This window comes from Coturnix japonica, chromosome 15 (assembly GCF_054131305.1).
Source record: "Coturnix japonica strain WE chromosome 15, WE-NBRP24, whole genome shotgun sequence".
Taxonomy (NCBI): Eukaryota; Metazoa; Chordata; class Aves; order Galliformes; family Phasianidae; genus Coturnix; species Coturnix japonica.
This window is the reverse complement of record NC_140677.1, coordinates 10,580,174-10,600,335: the sequence shown is the minus strand read 5'-3', so window position 1 is coordinate 10,600,335 and position 20,162 is coordinate 10,580,174. Positions and strand designations below refer to the sequence as shown.

The 20,162-nt window shown below is 44.7% G+C and overlaps 1 protein-coding gene across 3 annotated transcripts in view; it reads right to left on the bottom strand.

The window, feature by feature from the left end:
- LOC146758361 (uncharacterized) overlaps positions 1-17,514 on the bottom strand; it is a 28,062-nt gene extending 10,548 nt beyond the window's left edge. The window contains exons 1-7 of one of the 3 annotated variants that reach the window (XM_085516350.1): positions 17,396-17,514; positions 14,706-17,316; positions 14,014-14,157; positions 12,434-12,541; positions 4,705-6,519; positions 2,890-3,009; positions 379-530 (exon numbers count right to left, since the gene is read on the bottom strand). Coding sequence is in view for 2 of the 3 variants with exons in the window: in XM_085516347.1 (XP_085372473.1) it covers positions 449-530; positions 689-721 (115 nt within the window). In the remaining variant the exon portion in view is untranslated. Of the gene's footprint in view, positions 1-378; positions 531-688; positions 1,024-2,889; positions 3,010-4,704; positions 6,520-12,433; positions 12,542-14,013; positions 14,158-14,705; positions 17,317-17,395 lie in introns of those variants that run through there. The other 2 variants (XM_085516349.1, XM_085516347.1) reach the window with 2 other exon arrangements.
- Positions 17,515-20,162: the final 2,648 nt, after the last annotated feature.

The window sequence follows — 20,162 nt, the reverse complement described above, 5'->3', positions numbered from 1 at the left end:
TGAGTCTGCAGTAACATGCTCCTGTCTGCAAGCTGTTCCTACTGATGGGAAGCTGGATGGATTTAAAACAACCACAGCCACTTGGACATGCAGCTTTGTGTTCTGTGCCAATCTCTGCCTAAAGGGAACAAGCCTAGGACCTGGCCTAAACCTCACTAACAACAGCCCTCCACTCCTGCCCCTTTGCTCCCTAATTTAACTGTCTTCAGTCTCAAGTAGGAAGAGTTTGAGCTCACCTGGTAGCTGAGTTCATTTAAGATGCACTGTTCAAGCAGGAATAAGCATGCGGAATGCAGCTCTGAGCCCCCACAACACACATCCACACACCCACCCAGGGGACCCCAAGCACCAGCCCTGGGCTGTGCTCTGTGCCCTTACCTCACATCCACAGCCTCTAGGAAAGCTTAAAAAGTTGTCTCCAATTTGTTGAAAAATCAGTCTCTCTCACCCAGTTCCAAGGCCATCCTGGCTTCCAATTTTACTTCTTTTTCTCCTCGCTCTCCTTGAGGTGTGTCAGCTGAATGGGGCTTCTACAACAAAGGGAAGAAAGACAGAAGCAATCACAGACTGCACCCACACAGCAGCAGAGAAGATATTTCACCCCCTGTGCTGCACATCACAGCAGTAATGATTTCCAAGAATACCAATGACAAAGTTAAAAGCTTAATGTAGTAACAAAAATCAATACCGTGCTCAAGAAAATCCCCTGATGCTGGAGCATCACTCAAGTAGATGGCACTGGGGCATCCCCTCGCCTACAGTAGCTGGTAGCCTATTAGAGAGGGGAGGTTGCTCTAATTTATTCCCTTTGTCGTTCTCATATAGATCTTCCCCTTTTCAAGTGCTCTTCGTACCTTCATACTGCAATTTGGGTTCATAAATAGAACGAGTTCTAAAAGCTAGGATCAATATAGGCTGCTTTCCCTTTCAGACAGGAGGCAGCAAAAAGGAGAGAGCCAAGTGCCCTGCTGGCACAAACAGCAGATCTTTCGTCCTGCAGTTCTACCATTAAAATATGAATCCAAATATGGACTTAAAGTCAGTTAACTCCTGGAAACAAAAAATAATTACGAGTCATGCTTGCATCTCGAGTGCAATTCCCTGGGCGTAATCATCAAATCCCAACCCCCCTGCCACAGGCAGGGCCACCAACCTCCAGATCTGGTACTAGACCAGGTTGTCCAGGGCCCCATTCAATAGCTTGTCTTGAACACTCTCCGCTTCCATTAAACACACTTGCCAGATCCATAGAGCTCAGGAAGAAATCCCAAAGGATTCCACTTCTTTTCAATTGGAAGCCTTAGCAAGTGAAAAGCAAACCTTCTCCTGCCACCTCTTCAACACATACACAAAACTCTACCAAAACACACCACACTGATGCTTTGCAGTAACACCTGCTTAACACCAAACAAAATCACGCCTAAGTCACTGAGTCAGTAAAATCAAATCCAGTACGTCAAAATATTTGAGTTTCACCCAAACACTCCTCATTGGTTAGTGCTAAAAATGTGTTCCATCTCTTCATCCTCCTGCCAGGCCTTCTGCGAGAAAACGAAGCTCAGTAACACGTCTAAGACCAGAAGAATATTGCTTGAACCAAAATAGTAACTAACATCTCATCCCTCAGCCCGTCCTCCTCCGAAGAATGAAGCCCTTCCACCTCTGAATGTTTCACCTTGGCTTTTAGCCACAGCTTATCGCTCTTATTTCTTCTCTCCTACAACCCAAATGAACCTGTGTTGTACTAGCTGTACAGCAAATGGTGAGAGAAAGGCACCTCATCCCTACTGACCAAAGGGCTCAGGGCAAAGCCACCTGAGTGATTTTGGGAGGCAGAGCCCCAGCTTCCCAGAAAAGCCATTCTGCAGCCCGCAGCTGCTTCAGCACAGGGTTGGGTCTGTGCCTTGCTGCGCTCCAGCTTCACTCAGCCCCTCGGCCCTTCCACCTCTGCAGCTGAGTTGCACCGTGGCTCATCAGAACACGTTTACAAAGTGATGGCTGAGAGCTTGGCCAGAAAACTCTCTGAGCACAAGTGCTGTTGTTTTTACAAGGAGACAAATCCACAAGGTTGGGAGAAGGAGGAAGGAACATCTGCTTGCACACAGTGCAGGCACAAGCTGCAGCTGTGAAGCCCCTCTTGCTGCCTGGTGCTGCCTGCTAACCGCTGGCATGAATTCAGCAACAGCATTGCACATGTGGCAGGCTGTTTAATTTTAGAAATCAAAACTATCCAGTGATTAAGTTAGTCATCCTTCCTCAATTTGGGACCAACACAACAGTACCAGAGGCAGTGGTCATAACCACTGTGGTTTGCAAGAGGGAAAGTGTGCTTGTGTGTGAACACCAGGAGCCCTACTCCGCTCTGCCCAGCCTCGCTTTGCAAAGGGAAACACTCCAATGAAGGCTCCAAATGAAACCTGAGCGCCTGCACAGATCCTGCGACGCAGGAGGCTGCAACCCTGTAAAGCCCAGCGGTATCTTCCCCTTCCAGTGAAAACCAGCGAAGGAAGAAAGCAAACAAGTCATGGAGGGATTTTCTGTTTCTCTAGACAAACATGCTAAGAGCAGTTCAAAAGAGGCTAATTAAATTCTAAAATCCCTGAGCAAATACATTAATAATGATTTTGAAATGAGCAGTTAACCAAGGAAGTTTTCAAGGTGGGAAGTGTTTGATACAGAAGAGCTGCTCAGTGTTCGTTGCAGACGATCTCTCTGGATAGCACACGTGTTTGGAGCCTGAGCAAATGCTCCTGGGCCTGGGAAAGCAGCATCCTCCCTTCAGGCAATCCCACTGCTCCCACCACCAGGCAGCCAAGGCAGTGCCAAGCGATGTGGCTGCAAGCCTGAAGGACCACTCACTCTGCAGCCCCATCAAGCATGTCTTCTTACCTGTCTCCAGGGCACAGGAAACAGCAAAGATGCTCATTCTCTCCTGTTGTTGCTACAGGAAGTTTCTAAGTGCCAGATAAATCTTTTTCCTCTTCCAAGTCAAAGGAAAGAATCAGCAACCTGTAACAGACGAGTTAGGGCTGTTTGTAGGGAAGGGGTTTGCTCATAACCATAAAGAATTTTTGCCCAAACAATGGAAAATGTGCATGAAATACTCAGTCCTAACAGGCACCAAAATTTTCCCCTTCACACACAAAGCATGTGATGGTGAGAAATCAATAATTTCTTATAACTGTTGACATGGTGGGGTGGAAATTCTGACAATGCTGTGTGGTCTCCACTCCCATGGATCAGAGAACCTCTCAACTTGAAATGCCACCTTGCCCACAAGCCAAGCACCCATTGCTCCAATGGTACTGTCTTCATTTAACAATGGCAAACCAAGGCGCAGAGAAAAACAGCTATGTCCCCTTGGGAAGCTTTTGGCAGAGCTCAGAATTAACATCCACTGGTCAAGGCCCTGCTCTGCTCAGACCTCCAGCAGCAGCCACTAGGCTACCTTTCCCATTCTCTTCCCCTATTCTCTTCATGCCCTTGCTCACTGAAGTACAATTACATTTTTTTTCTCAGGCAAGATCTCACGAGATATTGATTCATATGCTTGTTAAAATCCAGATCCATTATATCTCCCCATTTTTTTTTTTTTTTTAAATTTTATTTTTGCTTTCATTCACTAATTTTATTGTCCTATAAAACAAGAAGATTTTCAGGGGAGATATATTCACCATGCCGCCACTACTGCTCAAGGCACACAGCTGCCAGCATCTTCCGGAAACATGTTTGTTTAGTTCATAAATCCTACTTTCAGTATTTTGCTAGATACAAAAATTACACACACAGGACAATAAATTCCAGGATCACTCTTCCTTTGGACATGACAAACAGGACTGCAGTTATTTCCTCAGCCCTGAAGTACCTCTCAAAGAGCAGTCAGCAGCCTCATAACTTGAGATAAACCATTTAATTTCCAGAAGGAGCCTTGTTTGTATGGAGACACAAGTTATTGTCTGCTGGGTGCTCTCTGATTGCTCTCTGTTGGGAAGCAGGCGTTTGGGCTGAGCGTGTTCCTGGCACACAGTTGCCTCATTCAAAATTGAAGGATCTCTTTAGCAGCCCATAAGAGGTTATGTTCACTTACCTCAGCACGCCAAGTATCCTCTTCTGCAGTTTCAGCAGCTAGAAGGATAGGCCCCAAAACTGTTTTGCACTGCATTATCAGTGGGTACATTAAGAGAGAAAGTGGGGGAAAAAAAGCAAAACAAAAACCACCAAAAACTGGCAGGAGCCGATTCAGGAAGGAAAACAGTGAAGAGGAAAAGCTATACAGACTTGATGCATGATTAAATGCTCATAAAAAATAAAAAATAAATTAAAAAAGAAGCATTAAGAAGTAAATCTAATTGGTAGAAATAGAGGGAAAGGAAGTTAACTGCAAAATTCAACTAGACCACCAGAAAAAGCCTCCAAGCAATTCAATTTGTTATGGCATGGTGAATCCTGCCTAGAAAAGGGTAAGAATTTGCATGGAAAAGCAGCTCAGATAAAACAAATCAGGTGTGATTAGCATTTGTAAGTGTACATAAGGTACCTTTAATGTAGGCACACTGTTAGCAGCATAACATAAAAATACACCAGGGCAAGCTGCTCAGCCACATCCCCACGACTGCAGAGAGAAGCAGCCCTTGCTGATACACACTGCTGTTGTTTCTATGCAGGATTCAGAGACCCCACCCCACCCCACCCCAGACAGCTCACCATCAGTGATATGGGGTGGGTAGCAGAACTCTCAGGGGTCTCCACATCAGCCACAGCCAAAGGATGTTTTGTCAAGGCTAATGTTTCTTTTAGCCCAGCTGAAGCGCTCTGTTAAACAGCCAGTGGAGAATAAGACTCCATAAAACTCATATCTGGAATCTGGGGACTACTCATCAAGAACGTAAGTGCTCTTGGTCAAAAACGTTGCTAGATTTACTGTCTGTTCTTTTTAATGCATCCTGAAGCACAGATTTCACCACTCTCCTCATTGCTACCGGTCACACTGAGCTCATGAGGAGGAATGGCCACAGACTGCAGAGATCTTACAGCCTTCTCCAAATCAAAGACCACAGATCTGCTGGGTTAATCCCGATTAGTAACCTTCACTGTGAATATATTGGTAACACTGTGCAACCGAAGAAAGCTTTTTAATGTCAGGTGGACCACATCTTATTCCCACAGCAGCTGCTGTGGTGTTCAGTCCCACTGTTGTCCCTTCTCTCATGTCCACTCTTCCATATAACAGTACATTAAGAAAAAGCTAGGAAACAGACCCAGGGGCTGTTATAAAAACTATAGACTTCATAGAACCATTTGTGTAGGAAGGGATCTATGAACGTCACCTAGTCCAACCCCAAGGTAGCTTTCATCATATGCAATACAGCAGAGTCAAACACCAATAAATATTTGCCCACAATGTAGGATAACACAGAAGTTACCTGCAGTAGGCACTCAGCACAAACCTCTGCTTTACTCAACTGTCCTTTTTTGTTGCCAGAAGAGACACAACATCAGAACTCGGGTACTCAAAGCCAGCCAAGTCAGCCATGGGTCAGAGCAGCACATCCTGGCCCCCAGTCCCTGCTGAGAAGAACAGTGTTTGGTAGTCAAAAGCAGTTGAACCAGTTGAACAAAATCTGGCTTTTGTTCCTAGCTCACTGACTGACAGCACGTAACCTTGAACAAGATGCTGCACCACCTTCTCCATGTTGAAATGGTTGAATAAACCCATTTGCCTGTGGCTGGGTGTATGGTGCAATCGTTGCCCCATAAGGTACTCTCAGGTCATCAGCTCTAGGGTGCCAGAAAAGAGCAGAGCCCTGTTGTTGTGAGCTTATGCTACATGATAAGAACCTTGGTCAACGTACATGAATTTTTTCCAGCACTCCATGAGTTCTTCTGCATAGCAAAGTTAAAGCAAGCGAGAGAAAGAGAGACATCCCCATTTGATTGGCTGTGACTGGCTGCAATTAAAAACTATAATTTATTACCCTGGATTACGAGTATAATTTCAATGCAGAGAATTAAGGTTTTCTTCTGAGATGGAAATAAAGATTAATTTTTAATTTCCTTTCTCATTGCACATTTAAGAGCAATGGACTCCATAGAAAACTACAGGTCAAAATAGTTTTATGGAGGAATGACAATGTTCTGTTGTCGAATAATTTAATGCTCTTGCTGCCTTTTTAATATTTGACTGCAGCTCCCTCATGCGAAACAACGGCAGCAGACGCTGTACACATTTGCTGCAGCACTCAGGTCAATGTGACTTTGAAACAGCAAAGTTTCTCTGCTCAGAGCTTGGGCAGCTCTGGGAGCTGCTTTCCATAGGAAGGGATACACGGCTTTTCCAAAGGGCAAGCAGCCGGACTGGGATGGGAAGAGCAAAATGAAAGCCTGGGGGAATAAGAAGGCACCAGAAGACACAGGGGGGGATAAAATACTTACACACTGACAGGTGTATACAGATAAAGCAGGAGAAATGTTTCCATCTGGGAAATACTGCTGTAAGACAGCAGGGCTGCAAGGTTTTGCCTGCAAGCAGAACACGTTATTCCAATTTCCATAGCACATCAGCAGAACACAGGAAGAAACTGTGAAGCATGAGGTCACAAATACACCGAGGCCTTGGCACCGTGACCAGGTCACTGCTTTCCAAAACAGCTCCCATGCAGTGGAGAAAACCACTGCAGAAACCTGGGAAATCCACACCATTAGGCAGCACTTCTGAGTTACCTGTATCAGAGAATTCAATGCAGCATGAGAAAGGAGAGGTCTGTGCATCCATTCCCCCAATAGACGGGCAGAAGGACACCATCACATGCCTTAGGCCCAGCATTTGACCCTGTGCAACTGGCAGGGAAAGGAAATGTCAGTGGAATTCAGAAATGCCTTAAATGATTGTTCTGGTAGTTGCAATTAAAAAAAAAAAAAGAAAGAAAAAGAAAAAAAAAAGACCATATTAATGACTTGTATCCCAGCTAATTGAATAACCCTACACTGACAGAACTGTAGTCTAGATGACATAGTAACAGGCCTTTCCATTGCAGGTTTTTTAAATTTATTGGCAACTTGGGCTATAAATGGGATTAGATGATGAGATACATCAGTGATGCAATTGCTGCTCACCAGAGTTTAGCTGAGCATTTCAGGGTCATGGAGAGGAACATCTCTGAGGGACATAGAGGTGACAGCACTTTCAGCACATCCTGGGGATCAAACATTTTGGGGGCTCTCTTGGTGGATTTTAGACAAAATCTGTTGGAAGCGAGGAAAGAAGGCACTGAATCTAATTTTCAGCCTTTCAGCAGCCCTTCTCCTTGCAGGGTTCCTAGACAACATTTGAAGTACCTCAATTTTCAGTGCAGAAAAACAGCAGAATTGGGCACCTTGCTTAGGACAAGTCAACACCAGTTTGTCACTGTGCAATAACCAGTGGGTTAAATTCATAAACCATCCCTCCCCACTGCTCCCAGTGGGATGCTGGCAGCCCATTTTCCCAAACATCCAAGAGCCTTCAGAAAGTCTGGATTCCAGTTTAGGAGTAGAAGAGATGCAAAAGCACCAAATGCTGTAGAAAATCCTTCTCACAGGCTTTTAACATCAGTTTTGTCTCCAGGAACCCACCCCTGGTATAACCATTGCCTGAGTGTAAAGACTGGTATGTGTCTCCGGAAATGGAGCTTAGATGTTTGTCTTATCTGAGCAAGTTCAGCAACTGAACACACTGTGCAAAAAAGCGTCAGCAACCCTGACAAAGCAACTGCCGCCTCCTTATCACAGTCTCCAAAAGGACTAAAAAGAATCAAGCATCAGAGACTTATCTCTCAAGAGATGTTCATTGCCCATGGCTTACTGATCAGCTCTAACTCCCTTTTTCACCAGAGTTTTGCTGCCTTGTTTTTGGCCACACAGAACAGCCTTGCCACTTCCTGAGTGTGGAGGAGTCATGAGGGGAAGGGCTGTGGTGGATGGGCCCTCTTCACCAATGCTGTTGTCTTATATTTCTGGAAAACAGGATGTTTTTTGTTTTTCTTGTACTCATGGCAATTCTACCCTTGTGATAACTGTAACAAACGGCCATCCCGATATCACAGGGAGGTTCTGAATCTTTCATTCATTGCCATCACCAAAGATGTGAAGAGGTTTCCTCAAAGTCACGTTAACCTTGTCTTCTTCCCTGTGCTCTCCTCATGCACTCCAGGCTCAGTTTGGGATCCTCAATCTGAAGTCCTCCAAAACTGCTACTACCATGAAACATACCAGATCCTTAGAGCCCTTCCCATGCCTCCTCCATCTGCAGTCAGTCAGCATAGGACTTCCAATGGCACCAAGCCCTGCTCTAACAACTCCCCCTGAAAACAATGGGAAAAAACCTTTTGGTTTCATCAGAGTCTGATTAATCCTGAATGCTGCTGAAAATACTTGTACTAAAGTACAAGATGAGTAAAGCATAGAAGTACTCAGTTCTGGAATATGAGAGTTCAGGTCAAAGTGAGTCAGGGTTGAATCAACCCTACAGGTGAGCAGGTCACAGTGAGTAGGGAGGATGAGATCAGTAGCTTAGACAGGAAAAGACACTGAGAACAAATCGTGCTTTACTCAAAGAGTAGGTTCAACAAATCAGTATGAGCCTTCTTAGGTTACAGCGTTAACTCAGCAAGACCAGAGGAGTCACAAGTCACTCCGTGATAGCTCTGAGAGAAGGACATTTTGTTTTCAGATGCCTCCCTCTTACAGGCATTGAATGAAGAAAACAAAAAAAATAAAATTAAAAATAAAAACACCAAAAAACACCCAACTCAACCCAAGCTCTGATGAGAAAGATAAATTCTCAAAAGCAATGACAGACGACCCAAGCAGATACCGGAGGAGAAACACCACTGAGATCCGATTAGCCTGGTGAATCAGCGCTGCAAACACTATCTCTAAACCAAAACACCCTTCCTTTCCCCTGATCACACTCCTGTTCCCATCACTGCAAAGCTCTCCCAGCCCTCAGCTCCCCTGCACGCTGCTCCCACATGTTGCCTGCCCAGGGTCTGATGTTGTCTTACCAAGAAGTCAATGCTGGCAGAAGCACCAGGCCCTCGTCGCTGGGTCACTAACACGGCAGTTATCCCTCCTGCATTTGGGATGGCAGGTAGGGAGAAAGACTTTTTGGCTTAACAGACAGGGTCTGAGGATTGAGAGAAGTGGCCCATTACCCTTCTCTGTGGATCAGTCTTTGAGTGCTAATCGGCAACTGCAACTTGTGATTTTCCAATGAAGCTCTGTGAGCCAGGCGAGCACCTAGACCCAGGCCATACTGTGATTCTGTGAAGAGGACTGGTGGGATGCTGCTTTTCCACAGTACTGAGTTTCCTTTTTTGTCTTCCCTATAAGCAACAAATAAATAACAGCCCCTGTTTCATCACGGCAACTAGAGCAGCAAACACTCTCACCAGAATAATTAACTGTGGTTCAAGAGCAAAAAGGCAGGAAGAGGAGTGGCAGAAGGATTCCATCCTGAGCTGACAGAGGAATTCAGTCAGGTTTCAGCTATTTACAAACACTTTGCTGCTAGCAGACTCTTCCCAGCAGCATGACCATTACCATATGACTGCCTGTAAGCAGCGTCACATCACTCCAGTGTCAGCCAGATCAGTTCATCATTTCCATACCTAATGGGTACCATTTTGGTCAATCCAAACTCAAGAGGCAAGTCCAAAGAACAGAGTGCCTGAAGCAGACAAATACCACAGCCCTTCCAAATCTCTGGCCTTGCCATGTGAGCATGAAGCCAGGGGAGCTGGGGGGAGCCAGCCAAGCACCATCACAGGCACTCCCCGGCCTCCTCTCCTCTGTTCTGGAGCCAGCATCAGCCATATCTCTAAAGGAAATAAGCTCCAATAGTTGCTCTGGATCCAGCAGGAGGAGCTGGCTAAACACACATTTTTGTCTTAATGTTGGGCCTAAACAAACAGTCAAATAAGAACTCAATCTAAAATACCCTGTAGTTTAAAGGATTCCCTCTGCGTTCTTTTTATTCCCATGGCAACTGATACAAGTCTGATCTTCAGTCCAAATACTTTTTTCTGCCTACTTTTCTAATATAACTAGAAACACATACACAAATTTGATGCAGACTTGTACAGTTTTACAAACACTATAACACCTTCAACCTAAGCAATAGCTGAAAGGTATTTCTTTCCTAATTACCAATATGTCAGCCTCTGTTTATGTAGAAATTGAGTGCTGGTCCTGTGGCTAATGAGGGAAAGGTTCAAAACACCACTCACTGCCACTTAGGAGACAGAAGTAGATGGAAAGACTCTCATCTGGAAAGTAAAGACCTTCAATTGTAGAAGATGACAAGAAAATAGATGTGGTACTTAGGGACATGGTTTAGGGAGTATGGCGGCAATGCATCGATGCTTGGACTAGATCTTAGAGGTCTTTTCCAACCTTAATGATTCAGTCATTCACTAAAATTATTTGGTTTAAACAAATACATAATATCATCATCTCATGTCACAGGTGAGCAGAATGGCCATGCTAAGCCCTTTGCCTGCCTCAAGGCAATAAGGGACCTACAGGACCAGCTCATTTAACACTTTCCAATGTCTCTAGCAGGCTTTGGGCCACTTTTCAAAGGACTCACGGCCCTTTTCACTGAGCTAAACATTTCCTGAGACCCTTTAAAAACCCTGCAGAAATATTTTGCACCTCAGCACCTCCGCAGCCCTTCCATCCACCAAATAACAACAGAACAGCTTGCTGCAGTCATGAGCACGCTCTGTCAGAGGCCAGGAGTGAGCAGCAAGGACTTTGCAAAATTGTCAGATATATGCACCTGCTTATGAGTGGATATGAGTGGATACTTTGTCCCATATTTTTGCAGTAGGAAAAGAAACCTGAGGTTTTACCTGACAGCTTCTTACAATCCAGCCAGTGTGAGGTATAATACAGTCTTTTTTTTCCCCTTGCTTCTCAGATCTCAGGAGCGCGTGCCAAAAGACTGTCAACTTGTTAAAAGTACATTAATGCAAATTCCAGAGCTTTCAGTTATGTTTATGCTAATAGAAAGCCTCCCGCTCTGTGACAGGCCCAAGTGAAGAGTCAGTAACAGGAAAATTAATTCCAGCTGTTGAAATTGATTTAAAACTAGCTTATTCATAATAATAATAATAACAATAATAAAAGAATTCCTGAAATAAAAATTAAAAAAGAAAAAGAAAAAAAAAGGTGGGGGGGGGGGACACAGAAAGCACAAAATCATGTTTACTGCATTAAAGCAGAAAGGGTTCCTCCTGTTGGGAAGAAATCTTCCACATTTAATCAAGCCTGGTTAGAAGAAAGCTCTAACTTGTTATCGGGTTGTAAGTGTAGATTAACATGAAAAGAATTAGCTATGCGCACAGCCTGATTTTGCAAAGGAAACACAAGATTTTTTGTGCATGTATTTTGTTTCATATTCCTTACGTCGAATCCACAAGGCATGGAGACCAAATCTAGGCTGCAACAGGACAGGTAGGATTTCAGCTGATAATTGTTGTGTCCCGAGCATTCCAGAGCTCTTGGGTGGGAACATTAGCTACCCAGGACCACTGCATTTAGTCAGTGTTTTCACATTTGTTTCTTTCTGACTTGAATTCTGAGCGACTTCCATGTTTAGACAACCCCAGTCTTGGGATCGTATATCCCAACTTTGCTGGGGTTTCGCAGTTCAAATCAAGATCTAGATGTGAAATTGCTGGCTGGCTTGCTGTTTCTAAAGTGATCTCAAATGTTCATATCCTTCATCTAAATAACTAAATCCAACAGTGGTCCTCAGGCCTTCGACTATCTCTACATATAGTCCTAAAATATTTCATGCCGTTTCAGTGCTATCAAAAGCAGCTGAAGGAACATAACACCTTGCAAAATTCAGTTCTGAAATGGAAAGGGAGGCATTCTTTAAAACTGGTTCAGAAATAGGCTTTCAAGCTTTCAACACCTACAGCTGGAGCCAGATCCAAAAATACCCGGTGTTCTCATTTAACCAAACAAAGGGGCTGAGTTTCCAAAACACACAATATCCACCGCTGCCGTACTCTCCTGAGTACAGGATCTGTCCCTCTCCTAACAAGCTCTTCTGAAAGACCTGAAGTCATATTTAGAGTCCTGCATAGATGCTCAGACCTATTTTTAGCCCCTATAGTATCCAGCTGCCAATATATGAGTAATTAGCCACAATTGCATCATCTGATTAGGACCATATTCCTTGCAGCTTTGGAAGGGACTGATCCAGGGTTCACTGACAGCAGAACTGTCTCCATTGACTTCAGCAGATTTTACATCCAACTTTAAGGGACAGTCATGTTTTTAACTACTGAGAATCCCTAACACCATTTCACAGGACTTCATTGCCTCCATCTCTTATTTCCGGAGAACGAAAGCTCCCCACCTTGAATCTATTTGCACTTACCTCCATTTCAATGCTGCACAACTTCACAGGGGTGAAGACGGAGAGGTGCCATGACTTGCATGGATTTTTACCAACATGTGACACAGAGGAATTCACGAGTGTGTGCGGCTGTGAGGATAAAGCGTTGGAACAATTTCAGCAAGAACCTTGGCAGAAGCCAAGTGAAACCCAGCTTAACACAGGAAACCAATAAAGGAATCCAGTCCCAGCCCCGTAAGGAAAGAACTGGGCTGGAGGAGATTGCTTCCTTTCAAAGAGGGAAAGCGAGAAGGAGCTTTCTCTAGAATTCCCACTAGAATTTCAGAAATTTGTCCCCTTATTGTCAACTACTCATGCGCAAGATAAACTTTATAGCCTGCCAGAGCTCAGTAAAACAATGGAATGGGCAGAGTAACTGCTGGATTGGAGACACTGCCATTTCAGAGACCAGCAGTATCCCTGACTCATGCCATCAGAGGAAGGAAAGAACAACAATAAAGAAAGCACAGGCTATTCCTCTGACTGCCCCCCATGACTTCTGCTAGCACATGCCAGGAAAGAAGGATGCTGCACATTTTTAACTGAGGAATGTGCAGCTAGAACCATCATTTGAACTTAAAAGGGCCGTTCACAGCTTTATCTACCAGCTATAGTTAATTCATGTGGGGAAACGAAGCATTGCAAATTAAATGAAAACCTGATTAGTAAGGAGGAGGAGGGGGGGAATGGCACTCTTTGCAGGACTGTAACATCTCTCCTGAAAAATGAAGTTTTATGGATGGAACTGGGAAGGATTTTCGGGGGGCTCCTATTTCCCTCTGCCCTTGCTTACCCCATTTTGCAGTGGGTTCTTCACCAGGCTCAGGCTTTTGTCAAGCAAACAACCAGGTTCCAGCCTCTATCTGATACAAGTCAGGCTCTACCTGCCTTCAGCTCCCTTGGCCCAAAATCAGCAATGCAAACTCAGGAATTCAAATACCATCAGGGGAGGGGGTGGTGGTTGTTGTTTTTTTAATAATTATCAGCTTTGGGTTATTTTCTCTGCCTTCTGGATCCTGAGTCTTTTAGGCATAACCAAGTTGAATTAGGTGTGTAGTGGGGGGGAGGGGGGGGGAGGGTGGAGTTTACACAAACATGAGGACTAGAAACGTGCTTTTAAAATGAAGTTAAAACTCTCACACAGCTCTTTAAAATCCCAGAGACCAGGTACCAAATCACCAAGGAAATGATCACGCACCGCACCAGGAAATGGTGGTGCTGCACATCCCCTCCCTTCCATCTATTTCTGATTTACACAACGTAAGTTTGACTTGGCAATCGAATGAAGAGGATCAGGATTCACCCCTACTATTTACAGAAACTGTTACTACCCAAAGTCTTCAATAGACACCAAAATCATGGGGTTCTTGAACTGTTTTCTGTCCAAAAATGGAGTTTGTTTGAAGCAGACAGTAAAAAAGCAAGGAAGAATGGATGTGTGTACAGGGAAGGCTGGAAGGACTCCTCCGCCTGCTTTTGCAGGGCTTTGAGGCTTCCAATCTAGTCAGAATGATGGTGAAACACAGGAATTTGAGAAAAGAGGGAAAAAAAATTACCATCACCTCAGCAGCTTCCTGGTTGCACCAGTCTGAAGTGACTCCTGAGCCTTCAGGGAAGAGCAGGGTATGCAGGATCCCACACGCACAGGGTCGAGGTCACATTCTCCATGTGCTGCCCTGTTCCACATCCTCCTACAGAAGGCCAGGCTAAGAAAGCAGACACGGTTCAAACAGCCTCAACATCATCCACAGCTAATCAGAAGCTTCCTAAAACATAAGTTAAGATGTGCAGCACACATACACCTCCTGCTGGATCGGGCCTTCATTTCAAAAAGGAGCTGGGCTCTTTTACAAGGCATTAAGTTTCATTTGCAATTACTTTGGATTTTATTGCACTACTGAATATAACAGGTTCATTAACTGGGCCAGCAACATTGTATCCATATGCCTTTTTAATAGAGCTTTTCTGTTATTGTTTCCTTATTGGTCTTTTCCCTTTTGCAATATGCAACTGGATTTTACTGGCATCCAGCTTTTGCAATGGGCCCCAGGTGGCTCCTCCTGGAACCTTATTTGTTAATTTGATGGCTGAATTCATGCAACAAGGAATGAAAAGCACTAAATGAAATGCCCAGGACACTATTTTACAGCAGTGGCAGCGACCCAACAAATGTTCCCTAGAGAGTGAGCCCTCTGGGTTAAGCCATTCCTTGTCCCCCTCACCCCCAGAAGTAGGATGCTCCTTGCTGACATACCTGCTTTGATTCCAGCCGGATGGAGGAGAGCCATAACAAACACCCCCCTGTGAGCATCATGTGGAGCTGGACACAGGGGCTCCTGCAGGTGTAAGCTTCAGAGCACCTGCAACACTCCTGGAAGGTAATCAGCAACTGAAAGAATTGTGCCCTAAATTTGACAAGCCACAGAATTTCTATAGAGAACATCAATTTTTGTTTTTCAGGGCAAAACTTCAAGAGAGTCTGGTTCAGTCCAACAGCTCCCACTGGGAACTTGGTGGCCAGGTTCTCAAGAGCTGATCTCCCACCAGCATCTGCTCCTCTAAGGGCTTTCAAGAGCTTGTGCTCCTTCGAAAACCCGATTCCCTGAACAAGATACCAGCAGCTGATGGTTAAACGTGAAGGGCATGCACTGTTCTCTTGCTCTTGCCTTGTTAAATAATGCATTTCCTTCTACAGCGGATAAGCACTGAAAAGCCTCATGGAAGAAATACATCTAAAGGAGGGATTGGAATAGAGAGATAAGCCGATGGTGGAGAAGAAGGGAGTTCTACTTGCACAATTCCATGTTGAGAATTTCTTTTATGAGACCCTCACAACCATCAGAAACACCAAATTATCACAAACAAAACACTGTGCATAAGAAGGGTTTGATTCCGATGACCTGGGGGGAACATGGGGAAAAGGTTTCAGGTTTTTGTTTGCTGTGAGTCCTCATTCTGATGTTTGAGGAATTTACATTTGGAAAAGGCTTGAACTTTTAAAAAAGTAAAAAAATATAAAAAAATTAAAGGAGATGCTCCAATTGTGGACATTACGGGGCTTTAGGTTTGGGGGAAGAAGGGCTCTCTTGTTTTATTATTTTTGAGAAGAGCCATTCTATCCTCATTTAGGAGGTGACTTGATTTTTGCTGTTTTTCAAGTCTTAAAAATCCTTCTTAGATAGGACACCACTCTGTCCTAGAAGCAAGCACAAGGAACTTCCAACAGTGCTCTCTTTCCAGAAACAGCATCCTGGAACAACTGTTTTGCCAAGAGCACGAGCAGCACTGATCCTGCTGGGGTAACAAGCCACATCCCCCTCATGTCCCAGAAGGGAGCATCTCACGCATGCTCACTGACTGAGGACTGCTTGGGTTAAGCAGAAAACTCAGTACTGATAAACCACAGCACAGATGAGAAACACCTTCCTGTCCTCAGCACTTCCCCCCCCTCTTTCCCTCATGTATTCCTTTACATCATACCACAGGAAAGGCTTGGTGCAAGGACACCCTGCTGTCACCACCCCTTCAGCCCTCCCCACAAAGCCCCTCACATAACCTCTCAGCTCTCCCCCTTTCTCAAAGCCCAAAGAGCCCTCTCAGCATCTTCTCCACCAGTGTTTTCCTGGGACCCGGACACCTCGAGCAGCGCAGGTATCTGCAAACAATCCGACACCAAATCTGAGCCCTTCAGTGCTTTCTGGAACACACAGCTATCTTCAGAATCCCAAACAAATACATTAATTGCTTTCAATTTATCAGCCTCAAATCATTCTGTCTAATTACCATTCATCTAGAGTTTGTGTTTTTAATGGTTTATGGGTATTGTTGGTAATCTTTTAATTTCTCATTAAAAACAATATCTTGTACGCACTATGTGTGAAAAGCCCTAATCCGATAAATCAAGCAAGAGTAACACAGTTAAAAGGAAATCAGTGGAACAATATTTGGGTTTATATATTTCTGCCAGTCAATTTGTAATTAAAAGTTGCTACTTTAAAAAACACAGTTGTTGCTGTGAAAGCCATTATCAGTCGGCATTTTCATATGAATACTGCTTTAATTAATTAGCAAAAGTAAATACATTATATATCAAAAACCGCTTTCCCACTGAACCCATGCGTTCCAGAACAAAAGGCTTAATAAACCACACAAAAGAGGGACAAATTAGCTGATCCCACCCTCCCTTTTCAGGTTTAGTCTTTTAAAGTTCTCCAAGGTTCCCCCCAACACACTTGCCTTTCTTTTTTTTTTAATACATTGTTTGTTTTCCTTTAGAAGTGCTTATGGGGGGGGGGGGGGAGAAGATGCTACACAAACACAAAACACGCCATTCAAATTAAATGATTTGGAAATCAGTTTTGCTGGTTCTTAGAAAACAAGAGTGTTTATGATTATTAAAAACCAAATGTAATTACGATCACATACGACAAGGTCTCTTTGGAACAAATTATGTGCTGAACATTGAGGGGTTAGAATTTGATTCACAAAAGGAAACGATGTGTTTGAAAAAAATTCTTTTGTCTGGGGACTTTCCAGAGCCTGGAGACAGTGGGAGAAAGTGCTCCATTTTTGTCAGTAAACTGGAAAGAGAGTGTGGGGGAAGAGCGTCATCTCAGCCTAAGGTCTATGACAAGAACATCAGCAGCATCTCCTGTCTTCTGTGCCTTGAACAGGAACCAAGGGTCCTGCTATCTCAATGGTGAACAACCACTCACCTCATCCTTGCCCCCTCTTTGCTGAACTGCCCATCAATGAGAAGCAGGGAGCAGAACAGGCACCTCTGCTGACTGATGGCTGTGGCTGATCAGGGCAGCAGGTTGGGGAGGCCCAAGGGCAGGAGCACGAATGCAGCTGGAGAACATGACCTAAACAAGAGCAACAAATATAATCAACTAGCTAAGGCGGCGTGTTGGGTGAGTGGTTCCTCAATTTTATTAGACCTACCTGGAGCTGGAATTACTGCAACCTTCGCATGCTGAGCCTCACCATCCCTTCAGCAGTGTCAACGCATTGCTCAACAGATGAGGTCAAGAAGGGCAAATACCTGGCCAAAAGACATCCATGTAAAAATGCAGTTGCCCAAGGGAGAATTTAGATTTCACATACTTCTCTATGAGAGCATTGAAGGCTTTCCACCAAAGGATGCCTCCAAAAACTAAGACCAACACTAGGAAGGTGATGATACTGGACTGGCTATTTGAGTGGCCACTAACCACCATCCAGCATCCAAATCCATACAGGAAACCCGAGGCTAAGTTCAGCCCAAGGCAGTTTGCAGTCACCAACTCCCACTCCCTCCAGCAAACTTCCCACGCTGCCAGATATTTAATCTCGCCCACTCCATCCTGACTCCAAGCCATCTCCCCATTTACACCAGATACTCAGCATGTTTCCTCTCCAAGTAGATGGCAAGCAAGTCTCCTCCTCGAATGAATGAATAAATCTTCATCCTCTATTTTGGGATGCACACAAAGACTTAATGATCACTCCCAGTTCCATATGTTTTTCCTTTTCTTAAGTTCTCTCTTCTCTTGTGCAAAGCATCTGGAGAAGAGACAATGTTTTGTCTTGACTGCCTCACACACCAGCAGTGCTCTAAGGAATCAGAATGAATACCTCAGGAAGACCTGAGAACCCAAATGACTTTGAAGGCTGTCCCCCTGCTTGCTCACTTCCTGCAAACCATCATACCACAACAGCAAATTTCTCCAGACAGGAACTATTCACCTTTCCACCTTCTACTCTCATCCAAAGGCTTCCATGCAACCCACCAGATACCTCATGTACCAGCCTCAATCCCTCATTCCCCAGTTCTGTCTGAGATACAATTCAACGAGTGACACATCTGCTACAAGGAACGCCATGGGGTTTCAGCAAGAGGCAGTTTCCTTGAAGTCCCAGTGTGACCTGGATGGCAAACTACTATTATTTTACTGAGGAAGCCAAAATGATGCTGCTAATCAGTTGTGAGCTTCTTACTTAGTCTCAAAACACATCTACTGTATTTACTCCTCAAGCAGTGCACAACCTTGTCAGGTACCATTAAAGTTAGCTAGGATCTCCCTCCAGCAAAAGCCACATGTTAGCAGACACAGGAGATTCCCATGCAATACTCTGGGCTTGGGCTGGGATGCCACAGAGAGCACGGCACTGGGGGATGTTCCAGCACAGAGAAGTGTGCCTCATACAGACCTTCACCACAGGCATTCTTTTCCCTTCACATAACTGTGTTGATTGTTATCATTGTTATATTTGGTTCAGCCGCCCATCTGGAAAGTTCTTGCCTCCCTTGGCCCCCGTAAATAACCAAACCCAGCTCTAACCAGAGGCAGTTGACAGAATCAGCCCCATTGCCCTTTGGCAGTTCTTCCAGGAATTTTTAGGGTTTTTACCAGTCAGGAAAAGGCTTTGATGCTTTGGAATCAGGATTTTATGAAGATCATTTTGTAGGGTTCAGCCAACTCATGAAGTGTCAAATGGGGGGCACTCTTTCATCTCAATGCTGGATGGGGAAAAAGATCCTCCCTCTTGCCGGAATGAGGACTGGAGAGGGGGAAAGCATCTCGGAGGGATGAAGGCTCATCCATAGAGGGGAGGGTTTCTTTTCTCTTGGTAGAGTCCACCCACCACATTCCCATCATACTGACTGCTGTAGCCCTGTCTGCTCTGTGGGCTGCATCAGATAAGAACTGCTCGCTCTATTTCCAAAGCTGCACTGCAGGGACCTCCCGCTGGCAGAGCCAGGCTCTTCCTCACCCTCCTTTTCCAGCTGCTGCACTGCTAGGGGTGATGCCAGAAAACCTGCTGCTTGAGAGAAGCAGACAGGAACCAAGACCAGCCAAAGGAAACTTTATCTTCCACTTTGCAGTTCTAAACACTCACTACCAAAACAAACAAACAAACAAACAAGCAAATGCAGCAGCAGCAAGAAATTCTGTTTTCTCAAAACCTACAAGCAAGTTGCCATCCAAAACAAGTTAAAGGTCTGCCTGATAGCCATTCTCTGACAGCGCTCAAAACTGTGCATCTCAGAAGATAACACAAATCCAGCTCATACCCATTTCTGCAACAACAGACGCCCTCTGGAAGGGAGAACACATCTCTCCCCAGCTAGCAACCAAGTCTGGGCTCTGCCAGCCTGGCTGCCAAGCCATTCTTTTGCTGACTGCCCATTTGCCATGACCTGGCTCTCCCTGCCTTTATGCAGAGCTGGTTCATAAGTATCCATGCAATATTTGCAAATGCCAAAGCTTTGATAAGCCAGCCCAGTGAAGACCATTCAGGTCAGCAAAAACACTGAAACTCCAACATTATACCCAGATTCAGCTTACAAGATAGATACTCCAATCCAGCCCCAGATGCGATCTGGGATATCCCATAACTCTTGAAGCTAAAGAAAGAGTTAGCAGGAGAAACTCAGCAAGATAAAACCCAGGTTATTTTGCTGGCACACCCAGTGTTTCAAGCTACCTGCAGTTCAGCATGTTGGCACACACAGACACCCTTCCCACACTGATGGAACCTGCGATGATATGCTGGACAAAGTACTTGGCTGCTGTTGATCTATTACAGAAGGAGAGCAAGAGGTGCTGTCACAATGCTCTGGCAGATGTGTGGTCACCAGATACTGACATAACGAGGAGAAGAGTGAAAATAACAAACAGGATATATCCAGAGCTTCCACTGCTCCTCCTGCAAAGCAGCAGCCAAA